Genomic DNA, 23,002 nt, shown 5'->3' with positions numbered 1-23,002 from the left:
ATTTGATTTCTATAAAAATCCACACCTTTACCAGACTAAGAAATATTAAAGACCATCAAAAGAAGGTAGTTTACAGTATTTACCTGCAGCAGTAACTACCTCTTTAGCAGATAAATCACTTCACTAAAATATCTCCAAGTTAACCTTGGTTCTGCTCATCAGTAAAACCGATGGAATCCTTCCTTTTTCATTTTCACTGGGTTTTCCTTTTCCCACAAGATTCTTAGCTGAATTTATTGGTTTGTACCTTGAAGCTGAAACATGTAAAATATGTAAGGTTGTGTCTTTAGAAGCTTGAATTTCATGTGTTCTGCAGCTGAGTAACATTTTGCCTCCAAGACAGGCAGTAACTAAGCTCCACCAAGAAAAGAGCAAGGAAATTTAAAAAATATTGAACCCTTCACAAGTTATAAAAACTAAAAAATTACAAAAAGAATATAAGAAGTTGGAAATATTTATGTCACCTCAATTGTGAATTTTTACTGAATCTTTAATTATCAGCTTACCTCATTACCACACACAGATCTGTGCATCTTGATTCCTTTACAAACTTAATGGGAAAAAACCTTCTTAATTCTTTTATTTTCAGCCAAAAAGAAGAAAAACCACCTAACCAACCAAAGAAAATCAAAAATACAGTAGTTCTTCCTTTATTGCACTCCATAAAACTTCTTGTTATAATCAAGAAGCCAATATACAGTAATAGTTTGATATTCCTTTAGAATTTATAGTTTAACTCTTAAAATAAAATTTGTATAGAAAAGATATCATTTACAACCCATTCAGTAGTAATCCACCATTATGTACCCACGAACGATATTAAATAACTTGTATGCAGCAGTTTCCTTATAGGGCAGAGGGGAATATTTTCTCCTTACAAATATAATACCCCACTGTAAAAGAGCAATTCAAGTCAACTTTGGAGCAAGTGTGATATGCAGGAGTTTCACTGGAGAAGCTCGAGGTTGGGGGCAGTGTCCCAGGGATTTGTAGGACTGTGTCCAGTGCACAGCAGAGAGCAGCATGTGAGGAGCCTTGGGGCTGGCACTGCCCCCAACCTCGAGCTTCTCCAGTGAGAAGCATTCAGAGCACACCAGTGAGGCACAGGACAACAAGGAGGTGTAGTGTGACCAGGTAGGTGAGGAATAAATAGCGGGATTTGGCTCGCGCCGTCAGCAGCTTGGAGCAGTAGAGGCTTCGCCCCCGGAGCCAGCGGCGCAAGGAAAGGGCTCCTCCTTTCATCTGGGGAAGAGACAAAAGTTACCAGAGGAAGAATCAGGAATACAAACCAGATCTCTGGATTTCTGAGGCACTACAAACCTTTTGTCTCTGACACAGCAACTGACCCCAAACACAACCAACGCCAAATACCAAAGCATAAATGATTGAAAGGCCCCAAACCCAGCACTAATGAGAGGGGAAAGGAATAAATCCAAGCTGTGCATTATGCAACTCCACACACCAACATGCATACTGCATTTTAGGCATGCATAATTAAATGCAGACACAGTTTATTTAATGGCCACATGTGTAGTATAAATAAGATTACATACATTTTTAACCTGGACATATGCAGTGTGTTTTCTGGCATGGTTTACACAGTTGCTGGTCTTGGACTCACAGCCCCCACAGAAAGAAATGAAGGATGTTTTGCCATCACCTTTAAGGAGCTGAGGGTTTTTAAAGGCTTTCATTCCCTTACCTTTCTCACAACAACGTGTTCACTGGGATTGATAATTAAGGCTTCCCTCTCCTCCTCATCTTCCATCTGGACAGTGTAGTCACTGGGGACAGACCTGTAACTGTCTACTTCAAATCTAGAAAAAAATTCAAGGCACAGAGACATGCACTGCTGAGTTATCTCCTCTTTTAAGTACTGAATTGACACAAAAGCCATTATTTTGCATACTTTAAATGACTAAGGGAAGGTGCCCACAAAATGCTGACTCACTCTATGCTGCCAGGTCTTTTTCAGTCTCTATTTACAATCTACTCTCAAGGTGCTTCATTTATTCAGAATTAATCCCCACCATCACCAGCTGACTGAACAGTGATTTTCAGGTGATGGTGGTGAGGGACCCTTGATTTATGCAGGTGCATAATGATATTTTCAATCTAACCAGTGGCTCTGCTAAAGCTGTTATATGGGAAATTGTTTTCCTAACCTGGAAAAAAAGAAATAGCACCAACTACTAACAGATGAACAATCTAACAGATGAAATTAAATAAAGAAAAAAAAAATCCCAAAGCCTATAACACTTTTTCGATCTAGTGATTAACTTAGCTTTTTAACACATAGATTTTCACTACTTCAGGCACTGTGGGCTCACACACAGGTTTGTTTATTATTATTAGAAGTAGTATCTCAAAAAACTCAAAGACCAACAAGAAAACCTCCCACTAATCTCACCAAAAATAAAAGGTAAACAAATAGTCTCTGTTTCACCTGTTACTTCTCTCCTCAGAGAGTCCAAGAGCCTCTTCTGCAGCTTCTCTCCTCCTCCTCTCCTCTGCCAGTGTTTCTGTGAGCTGGGAGAGACTCTGCTGCACTGACTCATACTGCTGTTCAGACTCTGCAAGCCTGGGACAAAATAAAACCTGAAATCAATGTTTTATGGACTCAAAGAATTATTTACTTGTTCTTTTTTTAATTAGGACATCTTCCTTTTAGTGACAGACTTAATTAAAATGAGATGCTTCAGCTTAAATATTGAGATAAAGCCACCAATAATCAGTATATTTATGTACAGATACAAACCACAAGTATTACCAGATGATAACAACTCAAGAATATGGCTTATGATTCATGTAATCCACTGTAAATCCACTCCTTCTCCATCTCTACACAAATGCCTCAGAGGGATAGAAAAGCATTACTTTCACACTCACAACACAGCTGTCAGGAAAATAATATTGCTAATACATGCTCTGAGTCCTGACCTTTTCCTGAGCTCATTTAGCTCCATATTGTCTGTCTCCACAATAATCCCAGATCTCTCCCGTGGTGCTCCAGGGGGAACTTCTGCTCTGGTTTCATCCTAGAAAATATTAAGGGAAAAAAAAACCAAACAAGCGACCATTTTTCTACTTGCCAAGTCTTTATTTCAATTACAGAAGCCATAAGCACCACAAAACAGTGGAACAGATAATTACTTGTGCCACTTAATGCTTTCATTTCCATCTCTCAACAATGTCTGAGGGGAAAATAAATACATCTACACATGAACAACTCCAGAAGCAAGGCAGTTATTAATTTATTCTTAATTTACAGTTTTTGTTTGGATTTCCAAACAAGAACTGGTTTTATTTCCATTTATGGAGAGCAACGGTTGTTTGCTGTATGTATTCATATGCTATTTCAGGGTGTTCTCTTAAAGATTGTTAATGAATAAGTAAGGCAGTACAGGAAAGCTTTTTAAGAATAAAGGAATAATGATGAATCATAAAGGACTGGGTTGGAAGGGATCTTAAAAATCATCAAGGTCCAACCCCAAATAATAATCTTACAAATGTGTATGAGATGTTCGCAAAGGGTACTGAAATGCTGAACTGGTGATGTAGATCTCACTTCTGAAAATATTACTCAATATTGTAAAGGGATCTACAACTGATGTGAAATCATCACTAAATTTCCTGATCCACTGAGGAGTGACCATACAGTTATCTCTGCCAGCTACAGACCAACTCAAAAAAGATGTTTCAAAACAAAAAAACCACATAAAACAGCCTCCTTAAATGAAAAGTCAAATTAGAGCAGCTTCACAACAACAAGGACAGTTATCTTCAGTCACGGGCCAGAAAAGTACTGGGTCACTACAACAAAAAGTACTTTCAAGAAAACCAGAAAAGTGTAAGCACAGAAGAAAGACACCAAAGAACCTTTCCATGTATCTGTTTACCTGGACTGAGCCTTGGAAAGTTGTCACTTGCATTGCCTGATATTCCCTCTCCAGCCTCACATAACGATTTTGCAGATCAGTGTAATGGAGCTGGTTGTCCCTCAGAGTCTGGGAAAGAGTCTTCAGCTGGGCAGACAGGACAGCATTCTCTTCTGCTGACTGCACAACCTGAGAGAAATTCACATCAAAGTCATTAAAATTAGCTCTCCCAGGAAATCCCTGCAGATTTGAGACCTGCTGTTTCAAAATTGCATGCACTTTTTGGCAAGCTCATATTTCAGTTGGGATTTAAGATGTTTTATGGGCAGAGGAAATAATGAAAGCTGAGCAGTGATTTCCCCTGCCATCAGTACACCTAAAGCAGAAGCTGAAATCTTGTTCCAACTAAGACATCTGTTTCTGTCTCTAATGAAAAATATTTGACTGTGAGTAGAAGTTCACAGAAGAAGTTCAGAGAATCAAACACACCTCTCAGAAAAACACCAAGTCAGGAAAGCCTGGCACAAAGAAAACTGACATTTAATTTGAATGTCCAGGTTGAGTTCTTTTAAATAGCTATGTTTCAAGGTAAAATACCATTCAATCATGCAAGACACCACCACTTCAGCAGTAATCCAACATGAGGCCAGCCCAGATTCACAGGAGCTGTTCAGGATCAGGGCTGTTGTTGCAAGCTACCTTGGAACTCATCTGCTGGAAGTGCAGGTCCTTCTGCTGCATCTCCTGGAGGCAGCGCTGCAGCTCAGCCTGCAGCTGGTTCCTCTCAGCCATGACATGTTTCATTTCCTCTGCTCCATCTGCACTTCCAACAAGAGAGGCAGTTTCCAAAGCCTTAAAAATATCAGGATATTCAGGGTAAATGGTACAGGAGTCCTCTAAATAATCCACAGCCCCAACACTAAATATAACCTACAGAATTCCCTTTTCACGTTATTTTCTTCTCACAACTTAATATCACATTTGAAAGACACTTTAAATACAAGATTTTTTAATACATATATATAGTGTTAATATTTGCGTTGAAAAAAAAATTACCACAAAAAGGCAACTCAATCTAATTTTTATTTTGCAAATAATGTGAAGCACAAAAATAAAAGGGGAAAAATAGCAAAATATTAATATAAAACACCTTTCAAAAATTATTTTCAAGCTAATAAAGTCTTGTATTCATGACTCGTAAAACAACTGTTTTGTAAATATTAAGGTAAAGCCAAAAGAATTAATTTTGAAAAGAAAAAATGTTGTTACCAATTCTTAGCTTTGGCCTTCTTTATCTCTGGCAGCTCAACATTTTGGTATTAATCTCTAATAAGGGAGGGATATGTGCCATCTCTAATGCTTTATGAAATCTATTCACCCAAACAATCATGAAATAAAAGGTTTTTACCACATAAAATACTCCATTACCCACAGATATTACTGGCCAATAGCTCTTACTCATGATTGTAATCACAGAAAATGAACAGCATACAAACTTCAACTCAAATGCTTGTTTTAATGAAATTAAAATGAATACTGCTTCCTTCATTTGGCACAGAAAAGGTAAATAAGAATACTATTCCAAAATAGCACTTTCCTTGAATCCTTCATGACAGCCTTACAAAACAGCATTTGCCAGCCTGGGTGTCAGCTGCTGCATTTCTAAACCCAGGATTTTGTTCCTGGCAGAAGCCAGCTCCAGCTGCTTCAGGGAAAGGACAGGAACACTTGATTCCCCTTTCTCCCCCAGTTAGTCCTAGTCTAATCTGCAGTAACATGGATTTAGGCTCTGAAGAAAGAACTTCATTAATCTCTCTGCATCAAGTATACAAACTGTGAAACCTGCTGTCCATGTAAACCACCAACTCTTTAATCCTCTTAAAAAGCCTGTCCCTGAAAATGGGTTATAGCCATAATAAATCTGAAAGAAATAAACTCATTTAATTTTTTTCAACTTCTTCCTTTTATATTCTGGATTTAACCAATTTAAGACAATAATTTACAGGATTACTACAGACTGCTCTTTGGAGAAGCAGGCTGCAAATTTCAGACAATAAGCTGCTACCTTCCACTTCAGACTCCTGCTACATTCCATGTTGTTACCTTGACTGGGTAAGTGCTGCCAGCAGGGAGTGCCCTCTTCCCACTCACGTCCTGCTGCAGCCTCTGGAGCTCTGCAATCTGCCGGTCCTTCTCAGCCACCGTGATCTGACACTGATTCCTCAGTGCCTGGGACTCAGACAGGAGCAGGTTCTTTTCCATTCTGAACATAAAACACCAGATGTTAAATAATTCTATATTCCATACAAATCAATGAAGAGGATAAAGCTGCACTGTTATACCTAAGTCCAGCCAGCTCGTTCTGGTATGATGTGATCTCTCTCTCGGTTTCTGCCTGGAAGGCTTTTGTCTGATGCAAAGCCTTCTCCAGATCATCAACCTTGGTCTTTAGTTTGGATATTTCAACAGCTGCAAGGTTGGCTCCTTCTTTAGCCTAGGTTTAATAAACATCATTAGTGAACTGGAATGAAAACTATATGGGTGAAGTTTGATTAGAACTAAAATTCTAATTATAGACGAAGGCTTTCCCTATTTGCTTTGTTTAACATATTAATTACCTTAACTCCCAAAATTGTAAACACACTTCCTCTGGGCACACAGTGCTAGCTTAGCACTCACACAATCCACAAAGTTAAACTCCGGAATCCAACATGCCTCTGAGCATTTTCTGCACAAAGAATAAAATCACAGAGCCATGTGGCTAATTACAACTTACCAAAGTTTCCCCATTGTTCTGAGGCACATCCAAACTATTTTTAACAGTGTTTTTCTCATTGATGCTGCTGCAATCAATGGGAAACGAAGCTGTGCCCTGGTGAGCTTCAGAAGTTACCTTCTGATGGCTGAGCTCCTGCAGCAATTTGTCTCGGTCATCCTGGAGACTGGCCATGGCCTTGGCAAACGCTTCCATCTGCTGGGCATAACTCCCACACTCGGCTGAGAGCCTGCTCACCTCCAGCTCCCGAGCGACCAAAGTCCTACAGACACTTGCAAAGTCATCAGCCACCCCGGCAAGGCTAACCTGGCCTGCAGCATCAAGGCCAGCCCCATGCACCAGAGAGTTTTCTTTGAGGATACTAATGAGATGGGATTTAAATCCCTCCAATTCAGCTGCAAGTTCATCTCCTTTTTTTCTTTCTGTCTTGAGCTCAGAGGTGTATTTGCTCTGAAGAACTTTGAAGTCCTCTATGATTCGATCTCTGTCGTTCTGCAGAGCAGTCATTGCCTTCCCAAAGGCCTCATTTTGGGATCTCAACTCCCTGTTTTGAGACTGAACTTCAAGCAGCATCTTCTCTGCAGAAGCATCAGGCTTATCTCCATCCTCAAGTGTCAAAAGAGTCCCAATGTATTCCTCATCTGCATTTCTGCCTCTGGATTTATGGAGCTCCTGAACCTTTTTCTGAAGCTTTCCTCCATGCTGCCCATTGGATTCCTTTTTCTGAATACTCTCACTACTTAGCAGCTTCTCTCCAGACTCCGAAACAAGCTTCTCTTTGTTTAGTGATGCAATGAGAGATTCTAAATCACTTACTTTAGATGCCAATTTTTTATTCTCTTGTTCCAAAGTCACAGCAGCCTCCTTCTGCAGTTCAGTGGAAAGCTGCATCTCTTTTATTTGTTTTTGAAGATCATATTTTTCATGCTCAAGGCTTTTAATACACTCCAATTTCTGCTTAAGTAAGTCCTTCAGCTGATGGTCTTTCAGAGATAAAACCTGGTTTAGATCTTCCCTGTATTTTATCAGCTGTGCACTCAGCATTGCATTTTCAGAATGCAGATCATCAATCCGATTGAGGAGGACCCTTAATTCCTGTTTCAAAGAATTAGTCTCACTTGCACTGCCAAGCAGGAGACTGTCCCTCTGGTTTAAGACATCCTGGTGAAGATGTTCCAGCTCCTTGTATCTGGTAAAAAGATCATCCCTGTCGTTCTGGAGAGATGACATGGACTTTTTAAAGGCATCTATTTCACTGGCAATCACAGCCTTCTCCTGACCTGCTTTTTCTGCTTTCACCTGGAGATTTCTCAGCTCGTTTTCCAGCCTCTGACAGGACTCCTCAGCTTGTTGTTTCTCCACCTGCAGAGACCCTACCTGAAGTTCATACTCTTGGATCTGATTCCTATGTTGAGTCTGTACCTGAATCAGATAGTCTGAAATTTCATCTCCTTTTGAAGAAATGAGTAAGGAAATTTCTTTGTCTTTATTATTTAGCATGACCTTCATTTGCTCAGAAATGGTGATCTGCTTTTGCAATTCAGAATTCATTTTTTCCTTCTCTGCTAGAAGCTCTTGCAATTCTTGCTCCTGTCTTGTAAAATTACTTTCCAGAGCTTTTATCTCTCTTCCTGCACTCTTACTATTCTCTATGAGATGATTTAGAGAATTATTTTCTTTCAGGAGTGCTTGCAAAGCTTCTTCTTTGGACTGAAGAATACTCTCCAGCTCTTGCTGTCTGTTAAAAAAGAAGGTATTTTCTTCCTTTATCCTGCAGAGCTCTTCATAGCGCTGCATATCAACAGATTTTTGCCTCAAGTACAGTTCATCCTTTGTTTCCTCTACCACAGAGTACTTGATATTTAGTTCTTGAATCTGAGTCGTTTTATCTTTCAATTCATCTTGCAAGGCTGCTATTCTTTTGTTACTGTCTTCCAGCTGTTTCTCCTTGTTTTGGATGGCCTCTTTGAACTGCATTTCCCAGGTTTTCATCTCGGTGATGACCCTGTCCCTGTCATCCTGGAGGGAGGACATGCACTTTGTGAAAGCAGCCAGGCGTGCCAGGGCTGCGTTCAGCTCTGCCTGCAGCTGCTTGTTCTGAGAGTCCTTGGTGCCGACCTCCTCCTGCAATCCCTGGAGCTCACCCATCACCCGGTCCTTTTCTCTCTGGAGTGCACTCTGTCTTTCCTCCAGGCTCGAAATTTCACTTTTGTGAAGCAATTTCAGCTGCTGGAGATGAAATTCCAATTCTCTCTCATATCCTCTCTTTTGAAGCTGCAGTTCATCTCCCTTCTTCTGAAGTTCTTTCCTCCAGTTTAGATTCTCATCTTTAAGCCTGTCCACTTCCCTTTTTGATTGATCCAACAGGTTCATCTGTGCAGTAAGCTTTCCCTTGAGATGAAGTATTTCATCATTTGATTCTGCCAGTTTTTCTGATGCATTACTTAAGTCCTTTTCAAATTTTTCATTTTTTGACTGTGACAATTTCACAGATCTTTCCAAATCCAGGATCAGCTCCTGGAACTTGATAGAATCCTTTTGCAATTGGTTGATCTCTTGCTGTTTCTCCTTTAAGAGTTCTTGCAATTCTTTTGTTTTGTTTTTAGTCCCATTATTATCCCTCTGAGCACTTTTCACCTTTTCCTCAAATATCTTTACAAGATGGAGCTGCTGCTCTTCCTTTTCTCTAACAGCATTAGATTTTTCTGCCTTTAACTCTTCCAGCTGCTGTAACAGCAAGTTATTCTGTACCTGTGCTGATTTCATCCTATCAGTAAGATGATCAACTTTTTTTACATGATTAAGCAATTCTGTCTCAAGAAATTCTCTCTCACTCTTTACTTTGTAAGAACTTTCTTGTACATTTTCTAATTCTTCCTGTAACAGGCATTTGTCATCCTCTAAAATCTTAACTTTTTCATTTAGATTAACAATTTCTTGTGTTAGACTTTTAAATTCCGTGTCCAGCTTTGTTAGACAATGAGTTTTGTGGAGCAAAGATTTCTCAGTTTCTTGTGCTTTTTCTGAAATTAATTCTCTTTCTTGTTCTAGGACAAGCACAGCTTGCTCTTTTTCAGAGAGTTTATTCTTTAACACATTAATGTCCTTTAAAAGTGATTCATTCTCACATAATGCATCACTGATTTTGGATTGTGTATCATTTTGGTACACTTCCATTTGAACCTGTAGCTCTCCCAGTGCAGCTTTGGTTACAGTGATGTTATTGTGAAGGACATCATTCTCATTCTGAATTTTCTCTAAAGCCTGCTTGAGGTTTTCAGAGGTTTGTTTCAGCTGCTCGTTCTCCTCCATCAGCTGATGGTTCTGCTCAGTGAGCTCACACAGACGATCCTGGTGTTCCTGCATCCTGGCCTCCTGCTCACGGATCTGCCTTTCTGCTTTGCTCTGTAACTCCTCCACCTCCATTTTCTTGGATTCACCGAGTTGTTTCAGCTGGTTCTTAATAACTTCATTTTCATCACGGAGATTTTTTAAATGCTTCTGCAGAGCCTCCTTTTCAGACTGTCCTTCCCTGAGTCTTTGAACAGCCTCTTGCTTCTCTTTCCTACTGACATCAATGACTTGCCTCATATCTGCCACTTTACTACTGATGTTCTCATACGCCTGAAGAAGCGATTCATACTCCTGCTTTAATTCACTGTGTTTAGCCTTCCATCCTGTCAATTCAACTGTCTGAGAATCTTTTAAGGTATTTAATTGGAAAGAAAAGGCCTCTTTTTCCTGAACTATGGACTCCATGGTGGATTTCAGACTTTCACACGCTGCAGTGAGGTTTTCATTTTCGGTCAGCAGCCTCGCATTTTCCGAAGCAAGGCTCTCCTCTCCGGACAACGGAGCCACAGCACTTGAACTCTGCTTTTCTCTGCCAAGCTCTAGCAAGTGCTCCAGCATTCCTGTCTTGTTCATTAGTTCTTCTCTTTCCAACATCAGCTGATCAATCTGCTCCTTTAGAGATTTATTTTCTCTCAGGGCTTCTTTACGTGAAATTAAAGCTGCCTGTAATTTCCTTTGGAGGCGTTCTCTGGATCTATCTTCTGTTACAGCTCTTTGCTCCTGGGCCTTGGAATCATTTAAATCTGCAGGTTTTGCCAGTGGCTCTTCCACTGTTTGCATTTGTTTCTGGATTTCACATTCTGTTGCTTCTCTCAGTTTAGTTTTCCCAGAGTAATCGGCCTCTGATAGTTGAAGAGCAGTGACTTTTCTTTCCAAATTCTCTTGAAGGGAATTACTTTCTGAACCAACCTCTCCCAATTCCTTTTCAGTCCCATTTCCTTCCTTAAGCTCTTTTCCCAACACCACAGGTTTACTCATCTCAGCTTTCTCACGCAGCATACACAGCTCTGCCACAAGATTTTTGTTTTCTTCACTGAAATGTTCTACCTCCTTTTTCATGTTAATTAGTTCTACATTGGACTTTTCCAAAGAGCTGAGAAGTTCCTCTTTTTCACTCTTGAGGTCTTCAAAGGCTGTTTTGTAATGGTGGGCTTCTTCCTGGCCCTCCTTTATGGCTTTGTTTAATAATTCTTTTTCCAGATCAAGTTTCTCTTTTAAATCTGTAAGTGAACATCTCAGCGCTTCTATTTCCTCATTCTTTCCTGCAACCTCCTGCTTAGCTTCAATTCGTGACCTCTGCAGTTCCTCCTGGCTCATCCTGTAATCCTCTTCACTTTTTTTAATAAGTGCTTTTTTCTCATCATTCACATGTTCAAGCACTGCCTTGAGCTCTACGGTTTCAGTCTGATGTGCTTTCAGCTTTTTCTGCAGATGCTTTATGTCCTCCAACAAGCTGCCCTGACATTGCTCCTCCTGTCTCAAAGACTTTAAACTGTTTGTTTCTTCTTTATCATCACCGAATTCAACCAGTATTTTTCTCAGCTCTTTTCTTAACATCTCTGTTTCCTCCTGAAGTTTTGCATAATCACTTCTTAGTTCTTCTAGCTCAATGTTTTCACTTGGCACCAAAGTGACTGTGTTTTCTGACCCTTTCAAGGATGCAACGTGAACCTTGTTTCTTGGTTCGTCTGATTCCAGACTCCTTGGGTCAGCTTGCTCTTCTCCCAGCAATGCCTTGAATGGAACCAGCTCCTTCCATTCTAACTGGTTAAAGCCCAGCTCTTTACTTTTTGTTTGGAGAACTTCCCAGAGTGCTTTATGCTCTTGCCTGAGCTGCTCAAGGTGGGTTTTTTGATCATCAAAATCTGCTGCCAGTTTCACATGCTCCTCCCTTTCTTGCTGGAATTTTTTCATATCTTCTTTCACGAACAAAAGCTCCCTCTGTAAAGCTTCTTTTTCTTTTTGTAATTGATTCATGGCATTAAGGTCATTGCTGGGGTTCAGACACTCATTCCCATCTCCAACACCTGAACGAGGCTCTTCTAAACTGGAATATTTCAACAATTCTTCCTTCTTTTTAAGTTCAGACTTCACCTCTTCAAGAGTCAAGAGCAACTGAGAACGTTCCTCTTGATATGCCCTTGCTCTTTCATCAAGCATAGATTGCAGATAAGCAAGCATAGAGTCCTTCTCCGCTAAAGATTTTAGGTTCTGCTCACAAACATTTTGTTTTTCAGCTATGACATCATTCAGTTCTGCAATATTGTGCTCAAGTTCCTCTAGATAGGATGCTCTTGAAGACAAGGTTTTGGTCAGATCACTTATCTTGGCATCTTTTTCTACAAGTTGCTGTTTCAAAGTTTCAAGATGAGACTCAAAATCATTATTTTGTCCTTCAATTAGTTTCAGTTTGTGTGTTAACTCATTAACTTGCTTCAACAGGTCCTCTGCTTTTTTCTGCTCTTTTTCTATTTCTTCCTGTCCACTCTTTTCTAATTTCCCAACTTTTTGCATCAGATCTCTTCTTACTATCAATGCTGCTTGAAGTTTCTTTTTCAGATTCTCTTTTTCCTTTCCCATTTTCTCAAGATTACACTTCATCTCCTCTTTTTCATTCATTAAATCTTTAACCTCAGCTTCTCTACTGCTTAACATAACCTGGTTATGTTCCAGGACTTTCTTACAATCTCCAAGTTCCTGCAATACTCGGTTTAGCTCTGCCACTGAACTATTATGAACAGCTTCAAGGTCTTCAAGTTTGGCATTTAACGTACTCCTCTCTTCAGAAAAATTCAGCATTTCATTAGACAATGATTCCATTACCTGGGTAACAGAAGAGTCTTTTTCTTTCATTTGCTGGCTTAAACCAGAAATTAAATCCTTCTGCTGATTGACCTGGGATGTTAAGTTTTTGATGAGGTGATCTTTTTCCCCCATTTCTTCAAGGAGATTTGCTACTTTTTTACCTTCAACCTGCAGCTTTTCTTGACTAGCTCTTACCATTTCTTCTGATTTATTCATCTTGTCCTGAAGAAATTCCACCTGCTTATTTATTTCTGCCAAAGACTCCTCCCTTTCTTTCAGGAGACACTCTTGTTTGCCTACTGTCTCCTTGAGTGAGACCATTTCTTTTGACAGACATTCCATTTCAGACACGTACTTGCCTTTCATCTTTTCCATGTCACTCTGCAGCACCTCCTTCTGCTTCTCAAGCGACTCCATATTGCTTAATTCACCTTTCATGCTGTCTATTTCTTTCTGTTTTTCTAGAAGTGCCAGTTGCAAACTTTCTCCTTCTGCTTCTTTGCTCAGAATAGCGGTTACCAAAGTGGAGAATTTTTCCAACTGAGTTTTACTATCGGTTGGCTGCAGTTCAGAATCTGACATTTGTGCCTTCTCTTCTTTACTTAAAAGCCTACTACTAAGTAATGGAGATAAGCTCTGAGTTAATTGCTCTTTTATAAGATCCAGCTCTTGCTGCAAAGACTGGATTTTGCTATCTTTTGATTTCATTTCACATTCTAAACTGCTCAATTGCTCAGTAAGATCATTATTTTGTGCATTTGCCCTGTCAAGTTCTGTCACCCACTTGTTTTCTGACTCAAGCAGACTCAGTTCTAGAGTTTGACATTTAAGTTCTAAATTAGAAAGTTCTTCACCCTTCACACTAACCTGCATCTGTAACTTCTCTTTTTCAGTCTTCATCTGGAGTTTGACAGCATCTATCTGCATCCTTGAATAATTTTCACTGGTTTCTAGTTTTTCATGGATTTCCCGGAGTTCTTCCAATTTCTTTTGCAAATCACTCTGAGATGCAGTAAGTTGTGTGTTTTCAGCCATCAGTTTACCAACATCATCTTGCAACAGTGTTTTTTCTTTCTCTAAAGACTCCACTTGACACTGCAGACTATTTATTAAAAGTGTGTTATCATGGCAGTCTTGAGATGATTTGGAATTTAAGTTGTTGAACTCCAACTTCAAACATTCCAATTTCTCAGCCTGTTCAGCGCACGTCACACGCAGAGACTCCACAGCCAAGTCTTTCTGCTGGAGTTCTTGTTCCCGGGTATTTATTTGGTCTAGTGCTTTTTGGTGCTCATTTTTAAGAGAGTCAAGCTCAACAGTCAAAGAATCAATTTTTTTCTGATGATTATCAAGCTTCCTGTTCTTTTCCTGAAATTCCTCACTGAGGTTTTTCATGGCTGTTCCACTTTCTTCTAATTTGGATCTGAGAACATCAATCTCACTAGAGAGAGCATTAACATTGCTCTCTGCCAACTGCACACTGGCATCTTTTTCCTTTAAGGAATTAAGCAGTCCAGCAATAACTTCATCTTTGTGCCCAAGAGCAACGTTTAACTCTGCTCTCTGGTCGTACTGTGCTGCAATTTTCTCCTGAAGAGACAAAAAGGCATTTTCTTTCTCATGGACTAGCTCTTTAGAGTTTTGTAGTTCTTGTGTAAGTTCATGGACCTGACTCTGGAGTTGAGAAATTAAATGCGTCTTCTCTTCATCTTTTTTTGCTTTCTCCATCAGAGTTTCGAGGAGACTTTTGTTTTCTGTAAGAGATGATTCCTTTTCTGATAAGGACTGGTCCATCTCAATTATTACGTTCTTCTGATGCTCTATTTCTTTTTGGAAATTATCTTTCATTTCCTGCAGCTCCACCATCTGTTTCTTTAAGACACCACACTCAGCCTCTTTCTCTTGAAGCTGCATCTTTAAATTCTCACTGAATGTTGAAATACTGTTGATGGCTGATTCTTTTTCTGAAACAAGTACTTTTAGCTGTTCTGCTTCAGAGGCTAAAAGCTGTAACTGCTTCTCCTGCACAACACAAGAATCCTGTAGGGCAGAAAGCTGTGTTTTTAAACCAATGCATTCATCCACCTTTTCTTTCAAAGATGCATCTTTCTTTGCAACTGAGTCATTAAACTGGGATGCTTGTTCTGTCATGTTTTTAAGCTGACTTTGAAGGTTAGAAATAACCTCCATATTCTCAGACAGTTGAACCCTAAGTACATCAGACTCTTCAGATTTATCTTTTAATAACTTAAATTCTTGGGCTTGCCTCTTAAATTCATTTTCTTTTGCCTGCATTGTGTGTCTGAGTTCATCAGCTTCAAAGTTCAGGGTTTGTATTTGGTGCTGGAGATCTGCAATGAATTCCACATATCGCTCTTCTCCTGCCATTTTATCTTTCATTTCCTTAATCAAAGCCTCCTTTTCAGAAAGGAGACTTTCTTTTTCCTCAAAGGTAATTTTTAAGTTTTCTTTCTCCATCACCAAGCTGTCAATTTGGTCCTTCAAATCTAAAATACTATGACTTTGTTGGGACAGGTGTGAAGATAAAGCAGCTACTTCCTCTGACTTTTTGTTTACTGTAACACTAATTGTCTCTATGTCTGCTTTCAATTTTTTATTTTCTAGAGCTGATGTTTCTGCTTGGTGCCTTGCTGAAGCAACTTCAGACTGGAGACATTTACATTCATGAGACTTCTCATTCAATAACCTTGAAAAGTCCTCCTTTTCATGCCTAAGCACCTCCATTTCTTTGCTTAATAGCTGTAGCTGATTATTTAACCCTGTATTTTCTTCTATTTTTTCAAATATTTGCCTCTGAAACTTCTCAAGTTCTGAACCCTGACTTTTCACAGCCAGGTCTCTTTCCTCTACCAACTGAGTTAATTTAGTCTTTTCATCTTTAAGATTTTTTATTTCATCCTGCAATTCTACAACACAAAGCTTACTCTCTTCCATTTCCTTATGCAATGAATCATTTTGAAGATTTTTCTCTTCTAGACACTTGTTTGCAGTTTCAAAATCCAAAGTTATGCTTTGAATTTGTTCCTGCAGGAGCAAATTTTTTTCCTTGCTATGGCTGAGCTCTTGGATTAGACCACTGCATTCAGATAATTTATTATTTAACATTTCTTCTTTTTTTATTTCTTCATCTCTAACCTCCTTCAGCTGAATGAGCAGTGATTGCACTTGTTCATGCAACTGTTGGGTCTGTTCCTTGCTTTCAGACAACTGCTCAGCCAGCACATTACATTCCTTTGTTTTCTCTCCCAGCTGTTCTGCAACTGAACTTTCCTTTTGTTTGGCAACTACTGACAGTTGTTCAATCTCTTTTGCCAGAGCGTTTTTATCACAATTTAGTACTGAAAGAGTTTTTTCGTACTCAGCAGTGCTATCAGATAACTTATTCTCCAATTCTGTCACAGCCTGGATTTTCTTTAACAACTCACACTCTTTTACATCCAGGAGTTTGGACAAATTCTCATTTTCTCTGATTAGCTGTTCCTTCTCATTTTCCATGGTACCTATACTTTTTTTCAGATATTCATTTGCTTTTATTTGCTCTGCCAATTTTTCTTGTTTCCCTTCAAGATCTGCCTGCAATTGGTTATTAGCTGAAGCTTTCTCCTCTGTCTCTATCTCCCATTTTTTAATTTGTTTATGCATTTCATTTAATTGGTCATTAAGTTCTTGGCAACATGTCTCTTTGGCTTTCAGATCCCCAATTAATTTAAGTTTAGTCTCTTCATTCTGCTTCTCCAAAGCCCCAAGTTTCTGCTCTAATGAAACAATGAGCTCTTGTTTCTCTTGCAACTCTTTTTCAGCTGTTTCCTTATGATCAGTATGTTCTGTGAGCTTTCTGGATAATTCAGCCAACTCTTCACCTTTTCTAGTATTTTCCAAAACCAGTTTGTTGTATGAATCTTTAACTGACTTTAACTCATTTTCCAATGTCTGTGCTTTGCTTTCTTTCTCTTTGAGCAAACAGTTCCATTTTTCCTTCAAAGCATTGTTTTCCTCAAGCTGAGATTTCAAATGTTCCATTTCTTTTCTTTGTTTATCCTCTGTTTCTTGCAGCTTTTCAGATGATTTAGTAATTTGCTCCTTCAGCAGAGCAATTTGTGACTCACACTCCGTGATCTTGTTGTGGTACGCAACATTGCTGGCCTTGATTTCGGAGCGGAGATCCTTAATTGTCACACTGTTCTCAGTGCTCTGCCTGATTAACTCCTCGTTTTCTTTGGTTTTAGCTTCATTCTCAGCTCTAGCTCTCTCCAGCTCCATTCTCATGGCCTCACTCTGCTCAGAAAGGGCAGACATCTTCACGCTGGCATCTCTCACATCAGCTGTCTGTACTTCCTTCAGCAAATGCATTTCCCTTTCAGCCTTTGATAAAGCCTCTTCCAAACCTCGCATCTCCTCCTCTTTGCACTGCACTTGATGCTTCAGGATCATAACCTGCTCAGAATATTCTGTCATGTTCAGAGACAGGACAGACATCTCCTTGTCTTTTTCTGACAGTGCTTCTTTCAGATTATCAATTTCTCTTTCACGTTTCTGCAGATCTTGAATGAGTTGAGACCTCTCCTCCAAATGGCTTGAATTCAACTTGTCAAGCTCTTCATTTGTCTGGTCCAGGTCCAGCTGCATGGACTCCACCACGCTGTCTTGTTTCAATGTCTAAACAGGAAGAAAATAATGTTACAACAACGCTCCAAAGACCTGTTAAAGGGAGAAGCTACACCCTACACATAGGACAAGCATTTGAGGCAATCAGCCTGTACCCAATGTAAAGCCACAAGATGCTCTTCTTTAGATTGTTTTAGCAAACAGAAAGCTCAGCGTATGAAATTTAAAGCAGCTCATGCTGTCACTTTTGCTGACACTTAAATGGGCCATGAAAAATGAATACAGCATTTCTTCTCTTATATTAATTACCGTTATAAATTACCTTTTCTTTCAGTGTAGCGACTCTTTCCGTGAGATCACTGATGGCTGTTTTCTGCTCAACGTTCTCCACTTCATACACACTGCATTTCTTTAAGGCTTCATTCAGCTTAGTATTAAAAGTAAAAGTTCATGTGATAGAAATACATAGAATTCTATTAAAATTGTGATGTCACCAGTTATAGTATTGAGTTCACACAACAGTGAAGTTTATACTTTTAAATTCATAACCAAAAACTTATCACCCCACTAAAATGTAAGTATTTTCATGCAAAGCTGTGTTGGGTATAAGAAATCCTTACACCAAGCTTTAAGAATGAACAAAATTAAATAACTTACTTAATTGTACTTACTTAAAAAATTAAATTACTTAACAAACTTAACTAAATGAACAAAACTGTAAAGACAAAGTACAAACTTTCAGACTGGGAAAACAGCAATAATTCTGTTGGGACACAAATCGAAAGTTATGGTTAAACCTCATCAGTTCTAATAAGTGAAACAGTAACTATAATTTTAACTTACTTTTTGCTCAACGTGCACAAACTTCTCCCCGAGTTCTTTGTTCAGAATATCCTTTTCTTGAAGCTGTTTCCTCAAAGTTTCAACTTGTTCCAGCTTTTCTGTCGTGCTTGCCAGTTTTTGTTCTCTTTCTCCAAGTGAATTTTCAAGGAAACTATTTCTGTCACTCAATCTGAAAAGAAAATACATATTCAGACATGTTGAAAACAAAGCTTGCATTAAGTTTTCTAAGCTTACTAACCTCAAACTAAGAGAACCATTATTTCTACACTGTCCACTTAAACTTCAAAGTACAAAAATAACACAACTGCAAATAGAAACATGAGCCAAGTAATTGTTTTTTTGAGAAAAAAAGTGTTTTGTGAGACTATATGCCTAACCAGAATTTGAAGTTTAAAGCAGAGAAAGCCAATGGTGTGTGGTGTTGTAAAGAACCTTGGTTTTACCCTTTAAGCTGTTCATTCAAGCCAGAGATCAGAATCTGATGCTTTTCCACATCTCGCATTTGTTGGTTGCGCAATTGGGTGAGTTGAGTTTGCAAACGCTCATTTTCATTCTGCAAAAAAGCAATGATGAAGAGCATTATCACACCCAGAGAAGCATGAGAGAGCTTCACTTCACTTTGTTCACACAGCCTTTTGGAGGTTTCAAACACAGCACAAATCTCTCCTACTCTAGTCAGATCCACTGCACCAATTCAAAAATAAAACCACCAAAAGAAAAGGAAAAAAAAAAAATCGTACAACAGCAACCAACAACCAAAAGCAAAACACATCCAGAATCAACAGCAAGTAGGACAAACGTGGCAAACTTGTCACCATTCATGAACAAAAGGTGGCATTTTGGAGGAGACAGAACACACCTGCACTGCCCTCAACAGCTGCCCTTCTTCCTCTACACCAAACGTTACCTGTATTGAAAGGCTTTGTTACAAGAGTCTCAATAATTAATGTAAGCTTGTCTCTCATCTTAAAACCAGTCATTCTTTTTTATACACGTGCAACTGAGCAGATAAAGAACTATGAGTAATGCACCAAGAGTATGAGTACAACATCAGTTGTGTCACTTAAGTGAAAATATGGTTCCCAAATTACCACAGTAATTTGTCAGTCAGGCAATACTAAAAATAACTTTTCCTTTTAAAAGAACTCTACTGTTCTCTGTGGGGCCTTCAGTGAATGGTTTTAAAATATAACTGTGTCTAGATCATATCTGGAGTTTAGATTGCATGTGTATTTATTTACATAAAATTATGGATCATTTTTATATAAGCAGTTTCTTCTCTAAAAATGTGTACATACATATAAAAAATTAAATTTAAAAAATTTTAAAAATTTAATACACTCTTACAGAAAAGAAACTTAAGCGATATAAGGAGTGGGAAATTCAAACGAGTCATAACCAAATCTAATTGTGGACTTTCTGGCAAAGACCTCACAAAGAATTATGAAAATCATGTTGTCTTTTTACTAAGTTTCTAGAACAAATGAAGCTTAATCCTAATCATCATTCTCCACATGCTGAACAAAAGCAACAGGCTTCAGCCTCAAAACATAATACAGGATGTGCAAACTCTCTGGGAACATAATTAATGAGCGTAAATTGGGTTTCAGCCATTTTTTGTCAGCTGCCAATTGATGGGTTTAGCTTACTGTAGGCTGTGATAGAAAGAACATAAACTCAGAATGATTCTCTTGCATCATGAGAGTTACACAACTCCAAAGCTCACCTGGAGAGCCTCCATTCTACCTTGAAGCTGAAATCTGTCTTCCAAATCCTGACAACGCTCTTCCAGAAAAAGTATTTGTTCTTGCAGTTGGTTTCTTTCCAATTCCAGCTCATCAACCACACTCCGTAAACCTACTCAGGTCAAAGAAGGAAAATTCTTTCAAGAGAAGTCCACCAAAATTCCCAAAGTCTAGAAATGGCTTTATTCAAAGTTCTCATCAATGTTGGGCACAAACAAATCTCACCTATTTTCTAGTGGGAATGCCTGAGGCTCTACATCCCCAAAATTTAGATGGCAAAAGTACCCTTAACAGTTGGAAAATCAAAATAAGTTGCAGAGCTCATGAACTCAGGACCTAGCAGAAATATTAAAATATTGAGCCACCATTGTTGTGGCTCAGCCAGTAGTGTGGCTCATGTTACATTAACCACAAGTTGATCAGGTGCTTGCAGGATCACACCTTAAGTAATTATTAATAAACTGGTCTGGACTGACAATTTATAAGTGAGCCCATTCCATCTTAACAATAAGATGTATTTGCAATCTTTACCATTAATATAAAATCATCAGCATTAAAAACTGAGAATTGTATTTTTAAATTAAGCAGCAATGGAACGGAATTCTGGTTTGCAACATAACTGTGATATAAACTGGAAACACATTCACAGGAGCAACTCATAACTTAAAACAAACACATGATCTTGCCACATGGGATATCTGATGGGCATCAAAGCTCATCCAATTCCAGTGCTCAGCCATATTGATGCTGTACTTGTGAGCCAGAACTAGGCAGTTCATCCAGCACGCACATGCTTGGAAACGAAAAGGAAGGAAACACACACCAAAAAAATCCAACAAAGATTAGAATACACCACAAATGGGCTGTTAGCTGAATTTGAAAACAAAAATAGACACAAAATGCAGATGCTGTGTGCATGCTTTCATCAACTGTCTAGTCGCTATCACACCTGCATTGGGTGAAGGGTACTCTGGCCACCAACCTCCCATGTTTTCTCCTTCAGCTGAGTCAGTGCTATCCAAGGTGACATTCAGTTCTTGGAAGCATTGTTTGCCATCGAAGGGGAATTCTTCCTACACACAAAACATGAGAAGGAAGCTTAACTTAAAGAAGGAAGCAAGCAGGGGTAAGATAATTCAGCTACTAAAACCACCGTTTCAATCCAAAATCCCAAAACTCAGCACTGATTCGGGCACTTAAATGCAAGTCTGTGGGATTGCTGTGAACTAGAGTGGCCTGCCCAGCTTCCAGATATTATTTCCAGAAAAGCCAAGTCTCCCACAGGTTCTTTAAGATAGCTGCAAGCCTTTAAAATCACCCTTGGCTATCTGAGAAGCTCATGGATAACAATGTTTGGATATCTTAATTAGTGCCTTGATTTCTGAAGTTGAGTCCTCTGAAGCATCAGTTAACTAATTATCTTCTTCCAACAGTCTGTTAACGGGACAATGACATCCTAATTTTCAAAAAAGTTACCATTTTTTCATGCAAGGTACACCACCACCTACCTAGAAGTCCACCTGAATGAAGTGGCACTAATTATTCAGTAAAGCTCCACCAGCAAAGAGATTTGTGAAGATTTTATAGAAGCTAAAAACAGCCTTAACATCTGAAGCATGCACGTGGCTTCAGGCATGGGACTTACTCCAGGGAGAACCTTGTGATTTTTCAGTGGAAAGGAGTAAGAGGTGTGAGAATTTCTCATCTTCTGGCTCTGAACATGATCATTAAATTTATCAATGTTTTGAGTTCCAACCTCTGTTCCTAAGCTCCTAATGTTTTAAATACTAAAGCACCACATGAATAACAGTACTTTCCACAGTTTTGTTAATAGACAGGTAAAAATAAACTCACATCTCTTTGAACCTACCTGCAGCTTCCTGCTGGTCTGACTGCCTTTTCTTCTTGCCTGCTGCAGCCTGCCCACTCCTTGAACTGTGGCCAGTTCCTCCTCCAGCTCCTGCTGCCCTGAGACTATGGCTGGATCGGAGCAGCCAGGAAAGAACCAGTCATCCTCAATCAGTTTTGTGCCACAGGAAAGCATTTACATTTATATCAGACACTACTACATGAAAAGAGACCAGGGACAGGGTGAAGTCCCTACAAATGACTGACAGGAACAAGATTAAAGATTAAAATCCACTGTGTTCACCTTGTGATTTCCCTCCAACATTGCTATGCAGAACATAACAAAGTCTGAGTATCTCACTAAGAAGAAGCAAACCAAAGTCTAACTTCACTTCTTCATCAGCTCTAAAGGAAGACTTTATACAGGAGGGTGGAAAGGGTGAGGTTATACCATGCTAAGAAGGAAAGCCAATCAATTCAAATGCCAAATTACATCTCAATTCAATTTACCAGGTTCAAATATATCTAATTTGTATGGTAAAAACCACAGCTTTTACAGCTGATGACTTTTTAACTTCAACAATCACAACCATTTTTATAAAAACTTGAATTTTAGTAGAAGCTCTAAAGCCAGATCATTTGAGGAAGTCACAAGCACATGTTATACTGGCATCAAACCATCTTATCATAAATTAGTAACATCATTCTTTTCAGGACAAATACAGAACCACTAGTAAATAAACACACTGAATAAACTGAGAATATGAAAGCTTAGGTATGCATCCTGTTCATTGTTAGAAATGATTTGTCATCTGAAGTGCATTCCCATCTGTTTTGTGATACAACAAAACACATTTGGGGTAACGATTAGGAAACAACACGTTCCATGCAAAGCAGACACAACAGCACAGCCAGGGAAAAGGAGGGCAAGTACAGGTGGCTCCATATTTTAACTGAAAGTTACATTAATTGGATAATTAGGAATTTGGCCTTTGGTTTAACCACATGAATCCACAGCTGTCCTCACAGCACACAAAACTCAGAGAATTTATGTCAATGCATCTGCAAGGTCAACACCAGGAACGATGTGGAGATTCAGCCCTACAAGGAATACAATTCCTTTCATC

The 23,002-nt window shown here is 39.0% G+C and overlaps 1 protein-coding gene across 4 annotated transcripts in view; it reads right to left on the bottom strand.

The window, feature by feature from the left end:
- Nucleotides 1-1,083: 1,083 nt before the first annotated feature.
- LOC102068523 (uncharacterized) overlaps nt 1,084-23,002 on the bottom strand; it is a 33,875-nt gene continuing 11,956 nt past the window's right edge. The window contains exons 15-30 of one of the 4 annotated variants that reach the window (XM_074543722.1): nt 21,898-22,007; nt 20,977-21,100; nt 20,009-20,139; nt 19,142-19,189; nt 18,726-18,835; nt 18,283-18,451; nt 17,762-17,866; nt 6,655-17,490; nt 6,221-6,372; nt 5,982-6,141; nt 4,578-4,730; nt 3,900-4,067; nt 2,941-3,038; nt 2,447-2,581; nt 1,703-1,817; nt 1,084-1,242 (exon numbers count right to left, since the gene is read on the bottom strand). In XM_074543722.1, coding sequence (XP_074399823.1) covers nt 1,084-1,242; nt 1,703-1,817; nt 2,447-2,581; nt 2,941-3,038; nt 3,900-4,067; nt 4,578-4,730; nt 5,982-6,141; nt 6,221-6,372; nt 6,655-17,490; nt 17,762-17,866; nt 18,283-18,451; nt 18,726-18,835; nt 19,142-19,189; nt 20,009-20,139; nt 20,977-21,100; nt 21,898-22,007 — 12,773 coding nt within the window. The remainder of the gene's footprint in view (nt 1,243-1,702; nt 1,818-2,446; nt 2,582-2,940; nt 3,039-3,899; nt 4,068-4,577; nt 4,731-5,981; nt 6,142-6,220; nt 6,373-6,654; nt 17,491-17,761; nt 17,867-18,282; nt 18,452-18,725; nt 18,836-19,141; nt 19,190-20,008; nt 20,140-20,976; nt 21,101-21,897; nt 22,008-23,002) is intronic. The other 3 variants (XM_074543725.1, XM_074543723.1, XM_074543724.1) reach the window with 3 other exon arrangements.

This window comes from Zonotrichia albicollis, chromosome 6 (genome assembly GCF_047830755.1).
Source record: "Zonotrichia albicollis isolate bZonAlb1 chromosome 6, bZonAlb1.hap1, whole genome shotgun sequence".
In the NCBI taxonomy this organism is placed as follows: domain Eukaryota; kingdom Metazoa; phylum Chordata; class Aves; order Passeriformes; family Passerellidae; genus Zonotrichia; species Zonotrichia albicollis.
This window is presented reverse-complemented; position numbering and strand designations above follow the sequence as displayed.